Genomic DNA, 10,925 nt, shown 5'->3' on the forward strand with positions numbered 1-10,925 from the left:
TGACCCAACAATCTCCCATGGCAGAATGGAGATTCAAATCTGGGTCTCCCAGATCATGGATGACCATGGGCTGGCCCAGTCACACACTTTTAGCCTTACCTACTGCACTGGTTATTGTGAGGACAAAATGGAGATCTTTGGGTCCTCATGGGGGAGAAAGGTGGGAAAAAATGAATAAAAAATCACTAAACCATACTAGTTCTCATTTTGCACTGGTTTCCAGTGCTATTTTTCATACGGAGCCTACCTTAAGACCATTCTCATACATGCTATCTGTCATTCAAAGTTGCTGTGATGGATTTGAACACACAACAGAGAATTACGCAACCTTCAGCTGGTACTACATCAAAAGCGGTCAGACTCAAGATTTATTCCGGCTGGCTTTACCTTTTATTCATGCATGCCACATCAAAAATTTAACAGCAGGGTAGCTGTCATACACAGCAGAGGTTTCTTACGTTATACCATTATTAAAACCCTTCAACCCCAAAGGGGAGAGTGAATAGGAAAAAGGATGCAAAAGAATTCCTTTAAAACATTGAAACACAGAAACAAGTGGGAACCAGTGTTCCCTCTAAGCTGAGTTAGTGTGAGCTAGCTCACAGTTTTTTAGCCTCTGGCTCACAGATTTTTGTCTTAGCTCAGGAAGGATGGCTCCAGAGCGAACTAATTTCTGCAGTAGCCAAATCACCCCCTCACAACCTTAATGCCAGGAACTCACAAAGTAGAATTTTTGCTCACAAGTCTCCACAGCTTAGAGGGAGCATTGGTGGGAACCCACAAGGACGTGCGGGGTGAATTTCCTTCTCTCCCACTATTTCTTCTTCCCTTCCTTGAGAAGCATATTTTCAGCCACTGAAATCTGGAACCCAAAGGGAAATTAAGAATTCAGTCAACATAGGTCATAATAGCGTACCTTTATTTGAATATATGCAGAGTACCAGTGCAGTCAGTACAACACCAGCCATTTTCTTTTAGCAAAGTCAGATTAGTAATCAAATTTTCTAAATAGGCAAATTTCGCTTCTAGATGGAAGCAGCATTTAGTGCAAAGAATTAAAAAAACCAAACCACCATGCCAACCATCTTTGGGATCAATTTGCATGTGTAGTGAGGCATTCACAACACTGTACCAACCCCATTTCATGTGAATGAAATAACAAAATGTTAGTCTGCCACAGGTTTCTTATATACCAAAAATGAAAAAAGTGAATTTTCATACTGTTTATTATGGTAACAACTACATCTAAATAAACAGTGGCAACACTTGAAACATTTCTTCAGAATCTACAAGCAGTAATGGAAAAGGAGGAAAGTTATGTGTGTGGGGATATCAGATTATTCAAGTTTTTGTTTTCATATACACAGGCATTTTATGAGGCCGACACAAGCATATTTTGAAAAAACTTGCTACTCCCAAGTTTCTTTTTCACTGAGAGAATGGTATATGAATTAAATTAAGTTTTCCAAACAACATCACCTCTCTCTCTTTTGGTCTTCATATTCAACACTAACCTTGCTCCTGTTATATGTCAGGGAGGTAATATGACAATACCCTTTAGCTCCAGACTAATCAAATGCTGTGCTCATGGACTCTACGTATACAACAAAACTGAAACACCAACATTTTCTTCCTCAAACATCATCAGTGTATTTAGCCTTATTTCAATCAGTAGCTAAGGCAGAAAATAATGCTCTGCTCTCGCAACACTCAGAACATCCATTTACTCTTCTTTTTTGAACATGAAGTAATATGAAAATCCAGTCTCTTCTTCATAAAGCCACTCTGCGGTAACCACAGTATCTCGCATGGGAACTTTAATCAAAACCACGTTAGTTTTGATTACATAACTCATACCTACAAAACTGTAATATTTTTTAAAATAGTAGTTATTAGGAACAGTGCCTATTCTGCATACCGAATTTATGAAAGTATTGGCAAGTTTTTTATATACTTTGGACATAATTCTGCCATTACTTGGTGAAGTTTCTTAGAACCAAATTCGGGGGGGGAAACCCATTTAATATAACATTTTATGATGCTATGCCTTCAATTTATAATAAGAAGTAAAAGGATGCTATATGAACACAATTTAAAAGAAGGGTAAGACAAGTCAGTATACACGGCATGGTTGTACACTTTTAATAGTAGGAGAAAGGTAAGTCTGAGCTTCCCATGTGTACTTTGCCTTCGATCCAATGTAAATGCTTAGTCATGTCCTACATTTGAATTAAGACCCCGAAGTAGGGAAACAAAAATATGCAGAAAATGAAATGAGTAGGAATATTTTGCTTGCCTTTAATAAAATCTGCTCTTTATCAGCGGCAAGACCAGAAAGTTTAAAAACTATTTTATGTCTATACAGATTTGAAGGATTTATTAGGTAGCTTCAATTTCTACGATGAACATTCAGGACTTATGAGTGATAAGTACACCTGTTTTATGTGCCCATTTTGTTAACACTATGAGAACCCCAAGGTGTCATGTGTATGCTTTAGTCAAGTGCAACAAAACACTACATTTCAATCAATGATGTGCCTCATTGCAGAATTCCTTCATATACCATAAAGGAGCAAAGAAAGCATTTCTTTACAAATAATGAAGAAATTTTCCCTGGAGAAACAACATTGTATAAATGTGTTGAGTTTTGTCACAATAAAAAGAGTGAGCAAGAAACAGAACAAACCTTGTGATTGTATTTATTGATTTTGGGCACACAGTCTAGTAGTGACAAACGGTGATATCCTATGAAGAAGTGAAATGCAAAGTAACTTTTCCAGGTCATTTTGTTCCAAGACCATAAACTGTCAAGGCCAGATGATACAATGTAATCATCTCCCCACCTTCCAAACTTCGAACACATTTGTATTTCTGAGTTATATTTAAGGGTTTGCTTTAAGCAAAAATATCAGTGAAAGACCAGTAAGTATACAGAAAGAACTTACAAAAATATAATTTTACCACCATGTGGATAAGCAGATAGGGACTAATGTATCTTTCAACATGCACATATAGATACAATGTATTTGGTAGTGATGCTTAGGGTCAGTCACAAGATTTACAGATGGGCTTCTCTTAATTGGGTATATACTTGTTTACAAGGCATGCATAAAATATAAATACGAGATGCACAAGAATCTTAGGAGCACAATCCCACCAGGACTTTCTGCTGTACACAAGCACTGACAAGAATGGGATTTGACCAGTGTTCTGAAGTACTATTCCCATTCATTTTGATGGGGCTGGTGACAGTTCCAAGAGCACTCTCTGATTTCCTTTTTAAATGGCTTTTCATACTTGTGGAGCATTGTGTCTAGAACTAAAAAAAGAGAGTATGACCAGTAGAAAAATTCCTCACTATACTTTCCAGCTTCTTGTATGCACTTGAAAGGGGACAGGAAGAGGCCAAGCTACGGTTTTAGAATGTATAATGCTAACAGCATTTGTTCATTACTCCCTATACATAAGACATGTAACACAGACTCTTTAAGTAATTCGAAAATGACAGTTCACTAGCCACTTAGACTATTATGTCAGTGGTACTACTTCAGTAGAACTACTTTGTGAACTTCCTTATATGTAGCAACATTAAACTTTTTGAAAAGTCTGCAGAATAAGACTAGTTTGATTCAGATGAACAAAATCTCATTAGCTTCTTCCCTTTTTAAATAAGGATTGGGCCCAATTAAAGTCTGTTTTGATGTGGCAAAATAATTTTTCCTTATAATTTTCATATGATAAACTTTCTTTCTGAACAAATCCTTGCAGAATTAAGATCTGGCATTTGGCCACTCACAAAGACAGACTAAAATTAAATGCCAAAACTTGACTAAGAGGGCACGCAGAATAGAAGTCTACCACAAGAAAATGTCATAAGTGTCATTGCAGCTTTGCAACATCACAGTGGGCCTGAGGGTATCCTTTAAAAAAAAAAAAGTTTGCCCTTATTTTCTCTTCTAATGGAAGCACACTGAAGATAAATTTGTTTTAAAAAAATACTTAAGTCTATTTAAAGCACCATGCCTATTAAACAGGTTAATGTCTGAAGGAAGAAAAATCTAAAGGATCACACTAAAATACTAATATTGTCTTTTCTTAAATTCATTTTTGAAGAGCGAAAAAACAAACCCAAAACAATAAAAATGATCACATTCTAGAAGTTCAGTGCATTCAGCAGCTATAGTTATGCTGCTAGTTCATCTACATTAACTTTCAAAAAATAACACCCTAGCTCATCAAAATATACATTTTCCATTTGTTTTTAAATTAAAATAATAATAAAAAACATTTAAAGAATTCACAAAGTTGATAGCATGACTGAGTTTCAGATCATCTACAGCATATAATTTAAAGATTCCAGATGCCAAGACACAGCACATGGCAAGCCTACATGCTTCATGCAGCATGTGTGGCAGGGGGACCTTGACCTTCAAGCATCAGTCCTCTTCTTCCAAACAGTATAAAATACCCATCTGAACAAAAGCTGAGTTAAGGAATCAAAAAAGTACCTTGTACAACGTCACAAGAACAGTTTCAAAAAGCTTTTCACAGTATTCACTAGTTCTCAGAATAAAAACAAAACAACTTACTATCCCTTGCCATTTGGAACATTTCCAAGGCTTTTAAAAAAATTAATTACAAATTAAAAATGATAAAACAGAAATCCCCCGCCCCCCAACACTTTCAATTATACTCTCCTTATGTCACAGCTAGTTGATGGGCAATTCCTTGGTGCTTCACTGTAGCACAGTAACTTTTTCTACGTTTGTAATGTATTTTACCGCCCAAGGTGTTATTTTTGTACTGAAAATAGGAAGTACAGTAGAAGCAACACAACTGTGCACATTCACAAGCCCTTGCAAAAGTTCCTTGATCAATTTTTCGCAACTGGGGATACACGCTTCACCGTCAGTGAAGGAACACCTGATTTGGCTGTAAGAATACACTATTAGTGAAGCAACAGCATTTCAGAATATTGTGCAAGACCCTCAGGATCACCTCATAGCACCTTGATAAATCAAATGATGCACTGATAAAGAGATAAATGGGCACATACCTGGGTTACTTCAAGCCTGATTCTGAGCAGTCACACAGAAATCTATGGCATTCTATAACTCACTGAAAATGTCGAGACAGTGTGTGACTGCAGTAAAGAAGGCCAATGCTATACTGGGGATTATTAGGAAGGGTATTGAAAACAGATCAGCCAATATCATAATGCCCCTATATAAATCAATGGTGCGACCTCATTTGGAATACTGTGTGCAGTTCTGGTCACCACGCCTTAAAAAGGATATTATAGCTTTGGAAAAAGTGCAGAAAAGGGCAACTCGAATGATAAAAGGGTTGGAACACTTTCCCTATGAGGAAAGGTTAAAGCGCTTAGGACTCTTTAGCCTGGAGAAACGACGACTGAGGGGTAACATGATTGAGGTTTATAAGATTATGCATGGGAAAGAGCAGGTAGAGAAAGAGGTACTTTTCTCCCTTTCTCACAATACAAGAACTCGTGGGCACTCCATGAAATTGCTGAGCGGTCGGGTTAGAACGGATAAAAGGAAGTACTTCTTCACCCAAAGAGTGATTAACACTTGGAATTCACTGCCACAGGAAGCGGTGGTATAAGCTTTCGAGAGTCAAAGCTCCCTTCATCAGACACAAGTAGAAATAGAGATCTCTGAGTCCTCCTTCTATCCTTGCCAGAAAGTGGGAGGGAGGTTGTAAAGAATGCAATAGTATAATGTGTATTGTAATGGCTTGGTCAGAGCAGAGAGGAAAGCTGATTACAATATGCATTGTACCTTTGCAAGCTTTTCCCCATCTTCTGACTAGGATAAAGGGACTCAGATCTCCATTTCTCTTGTCTGACGAAAGGAGCTTTGACACTCAAAAGCCTATACCCTGAAACTCTTGTTGGTTTCTAACAGGCCCGTAGCCTGCGTGGGGCCCTAGGGGCCCACCCCCCACGGGTTTTGCGGGGCCCCTCCCCCGATCCTCTGCTCCCCCCTCCCCCTCGGCCCCCTCCCCTCTTCCTCGGGGACTCAAGAGGCAAAAGAGGGGGAGAATCTCGTTCATCCCCCCCTTCTCGTCTCCCTCCTTCGGCCTGCTGCTGTTGCCTCTGGCTTCCCTGGCGGCACGGTGGAAGTCTTGCCAGAGAGGTTGCGCATGCGCATTGCTCCTTCACCTCACAAATTGCCTCTCAAGGCGGGAGAAGCACGCCACGATCCTCGTTCGGGCTTCCCGGGTTTACTGGCTTTGGAAGGGCTGCTTGCATCCGAGCAGCTTCCAGCCTTCGAGCAAGGGGACGGCTCGCATTCGAGCGAGGAAGGGCTGCTTGCAATTGCATCCGAGCGAGAATGCCCGAGGGCACCCAGCCCAGCTTGCAAAAGTGGGCTTTTTTAAAAAAAATGGCAAGGGGGTCTCCTTCCAGATGCAGGTGTGGGGAGGGGAAACCTGGGGAGAGGGAGAGACATGGCCAAGCTGGATCCTGACCGGAACGCCTGTGCCTCTCTCTCTCTGCTTCATGGACCAGCGTTCGCACGCTTGCAATCTTGCACGGAGTGGAGAGACTCTGTGTGTGCGTGTGTTCGCACGCTTGCAATCTTGCACGGAGACACTCTGTGTGTGTGTGTGTCATGCGCCATCCGTTTGCATGCTTTGCAATCCTGCTGCAAGGAGCGGGGAGACTCCATCGCGGCCGGCTGGTCCAGCCCATTGCCCAAGCGCGCTCTCTTTCTCTCCCTCTCCACTTCACAAAGGGACTGATTGGGAGGCTTGGAAGAAGGAGGGCAAAGGTTTGGGGGAAGAAGAGCTGTGGCCGGCCTCGACGGGTGGAGAGGGGCGGATGCGCCGGGGACGAGTCCCTGGCAGACGAACAGCGGCTGGGAGGGAGAGAAAGAGGGACCCTGCCCCCCTCCATCCTTGGCATGGGCTGGCTTCTCTATTTTCAATGGGGAGTGGGGGAGGGATCCGGGAAGTAGGCAGCGTGCTGCGCATTACGCACGGGCTCTCTCTGGAGCGGTGGCGGTGGGAGGGCGCTGGAGCCAGCCGGGGGAGGTGGGGGGTGCTCAGCCTCATGAGATTTGGCTACTGCATAAATTAGTTGGCTCTGGAGTCATCTTTCCTGAGCGAAGACAAAAATCTGTGAGCTGGAGGCTGAAAAACTGTGAGCTAGCTCACACTAACTCAGCTTAGAGAGAACAGGTGGGCCCCCTGAGAAAAACATGGGCCCCCTGAGCAAAAAGTTGTTAGCTACGGGCCTGGTTTCTAAGGTGCTACTGTAACACTAGCTACAATTTCACTGAGCTTCTTCTTGCTGAGTTTGCAAACTAGTCGAGAGCTCAAGCACTTTTAACTGTCCATAAACTCTGATTGCTTCAAGCAATTTTCATCTTAGACAGTTAGTTGAATTAAGTTTCAGAATATAGTAGGCTGAAGGTTGAAATGGGCCTTCTTATCTTGCTTTACCAGATGTATCTCATATGCACCTACAAGATTAGCTCATATGTGGCTTATATAGTTAAGAACCAATCAGTTATTTAAATAATATCATGATTATGATAGACAAGTTTTAGAGATAAGAACTAATATTTTTATATAAATATGCACTCCTGTGACAAGCAAATCAGATTTCCCTGGATGGAAGTCTCAGAGGAGGAACGGGTGAGATTCCTTGGTGGGCATGTGAGCTTTTTGATTATCCCCAAAAGCAGTGAGACAAACAGCTGAAACTGATTTGCTTTTAAAACTATTACTTGCTAAAAAACAATGCTAGGTACTTTGATAATTTTAGCATTTATTTTCATAGTAATTGTAGGGTTAACTTTTTCATGCTTATATTTTGCTCTGTCTAGCTCACTGAAGAAACTAACTTATCTCAATAAAAGATAAAGGTTTCTGCAGTTGTTCTGTCTGGTTTGCTGGTTATATTCAAAGACCATACTCACCCCCCTTGTTCTTCTGTATTATCGGAATTAAAGATTGCTAATCAGCCTTTAATGAAATAAATCCAAGAGAACTTGGTGCTAAACATTTGTGCAAGTGGAGCTGCAAAAAAGTGTCAACTTCAGATCCTCTAATTGGATGCAGGAGGGAATCTCTCACTATACTACTGGACTCAAATCCTACTGCAGACCAACACAGATACCTCTGAAACTCTCTTCTTCCACAATCTTACATGTTGCAGCCTTTCACCTGTTTTATCATCAACTAGACCACCAATGCCTGTTAGGAAATATGCTACTCAGGATTCCCAGCATCCCAGTCTCCTTTGCTTTCTCCCTCCTTCCCTCTCGTCCAAGGCTGCCTGTCCTGTCACCACTGGACAGCTGCAGGAAGTACGCTGGAAAGGCACATGGAAGAGGAAGGTGAATTCTGGATCTGTTCCAGAGGTGACTTCTTTTTGGTTAAATGTGAAATTAGATGCAAATTCTAAGGACCTTACAAAAGGAGCCATCTTGTTAACATAACTTTACATGCCTATATTGTATAAAAATAAAAAATACTGCTGAATCATATACATTTTTACTCAGAAGTAATCTATTTATCTATTTAATATGTTATTAATGTTCCTACTTTGCAGGCTGTGGGCCATACTCCCCCCCCCCCGCGAGTCCCACTTCTTGTCTATATATCTAATGGCCAGGGCGCCCCCGCGTACGGATATCTAAATCCGCACATCAGGGGCACGTGGGGGGCAGGGAGATTTTCCTGCACATTTGGGGCAATCCCCAGATGTGCAGAATAATCTAAAAACTGTAAAAAACTATAGGGGGATACTTAACCCCCCCAAATATATATTTAAAGGAGTAATTCCATTAAACACAGTTAAGGAAGAATCCCTGAAGGACAGTCCACCAAACTGCTGCTATACCACTTATATTTGTTTCCAGTGGGGCTTATAAAAGATTCCCATGGAAGTTCCACTAAAACAAACAGAAATAGCACAACAATGATGATTTGTGGATTATGTGATTAGCTTTCTCATCGTCATACTTTCAAATGCATTTATCAAATACAATAACCTGAAAATGATGCAGTGCTCACTGTCATCTGTTAAATACCCTACAAATACTGGAACAGAAAGTATCAAGTTCTTTCTTATTTGAAGTGTAAATAAAATGTTTTAACTCTACAAATAGTTAAGACCTTAATTCATTTTACCAACAAAGGGTGTACATTAGCCACAGCTTTTCCTAGACAAAGGACTGGATCTGGACTAACTTTTCCACTAATGTGGCGGACACTGTGTGGCTCCCTGGCACCCCCACTGCCGAAGGTAAGTGTGTTTTCTGCACTTGTACAGAGAACGCTACTTTACATTTGGGAGGATTTAAACCACCCCATGCAAATTGGAGAAATCAAGGGAGCGTTCCATGCAAAGCTGGCCATGATAAAGGACAAAAATGGTAGGGACATAACAGAAGCAGAAGAGATTAGGAAAAGATGGCAAGAATATACAGAAGAACTATACAAGAAAGACCTTGATGTCCTTGACAACCATGACGGTATAATCACTGACCTTGAGCCAGACATCCTGGAATGTGAAGTTAAATGGGCCTTAGAAAGCATTACTAACAACAAAGCTAGTGGAGGTGATGGTATCCCAGCTGAGCTATTCAAAGTCTTAAAAAATGATGCTGTTAAAGTGCTGCACTCAATTTGCCAGCAAATTTGGAAAACGCAACAGTGGCTACAGGATTGGAAAAGGTCAGTATACATTCCAATCCCAAAGAAGGGCAATGCCAAGGAGTGTTCAAACTATCGCACAATTGCACTCATTTCACATGCTAGCAAGGTCATGCTCAAGATCCTACAAGCTAGGCTTCAACAGTACGTGGATAGAGAACTGCCAGAAGCACAAGCTGGGTTTCGAAGAGGTAGAGGAACTAGAGATCAAATTGCCAACATTTGCTGGATTATGGAGAAAGCAAGAGAGTACCAGAAAAACATCTACTTCTGCTTCATTGACTATGCTAAAGCCTTTGACTGTGTGGATCACAACAAACTATGGCAGGTCCTTAAAGAGATGGGAGTACCAGACCACCTCACATGTCTCTTGAGAAACCTGTATAAGGGCCAAGAAGCGACAGTTAGAACCGGATATGGAACAACTGATTGGTTCAGCATAGGAAAAGGAGTACGACAAGGATGTATATTGTCACCTTGCTTATTTAATATATATGCAGAGTACATCATGCGAAATGCTGGCCTGGATGAATCACAAGCGGGAATTAAGATTGCTGGGGAAAAGATCAACAACCTCAGATATGCAGACGATACCACTCTGATGGCAGAAAGTGAAGAGGACCTAAAGAGCCTCTTGCTCAGGGTAAAAGAGGAGAGCGCAAAAGTGGGCTTGAAGCTCAACATCAAAAAAACTAAGATCATGGCATCCGGCCCCATCACTCCTTGGCAAATAGAAGGGGAAGTCGTGGAAGTAGTGACAGACTTCACGTTCCTGGGATCCCAGATCACCGCAGACTGTGACTGCAGCCATGAAATTAAAAGACGCCTGCTCCTTGGGAGGAAAGCGATGGCGAACCTAAACAGCATGATAAAAAGTAGAGACATCACCCTGCCAACAAAAATCCGCATGGTCAAAGCAATGGTATTCCCAGTAGTCATGTATGGCTGCGAGAGTTGGACTATAAGGAAGGCCGAGCGCCGAAGAATAGATTCTTTTGAACTATGGTGCTGGAGAAGACTCTTGAGAGTCCCTTGGACTGCAAGAAGAACAAATCAGTCAATCCTCAAAGAAATCAACCCTGACTGTTCCCTGGAAGGCCAGATAATGAAACTGAAGCTCAAATACTTTGGCCACCAAATGAGAAGGGAGCACTCACTGGAGAAGACCCTGATGCTGGGAAAGATTGAAGGTCAAAGAAGACGGGGACGGCAAAGGATGAGATGGTTAGACAGTGTCA

The 10,925-nt window shown here is 41.5% G+C and overlaps 1 protein-coding gene across 1 annotated transcript in view; it reads right to left on the bottom strand.

Annotated features, from left to right (window-relative positions):
- Positions 1-4,324: 4,324 nt before the first annotated feature.
- SMS (spermine synthase) overlaps positions 4,325-10,925 on the bottom strand; it is a 61,370-nt gene continuing 54,769 nt past the window's right edge. The window contains exon 11 of the mRNA XM_015422956.1: positions 4,325-4,472. Within this exon, the coding sequence (XP_015278442.1) occupies positions 4,430-4,472 (43 nt within the window). The 3' untranslated portion in view covers positions 4,325-4,429. The remainder of the gene's footprint in view (positions 4,473-10,925) is intronic.

The sequence above is a fragment of the Gekko japonicus genome, unplaced genomic scaffold (assembly GCF_001447785.1).
Source record: "Gekko japonicus isolate JY-2015 unplaced genomic scaffold, Gekko_japonicus_V1.1 scaffold117, whole genome shotgun sequence".
Taxonomy (NCBI): Eukaryota; Metazoa; Chordata; class Lepidosauria; order Squamata; family Gekkonidae; genus Gekko; species Gekko japonicus.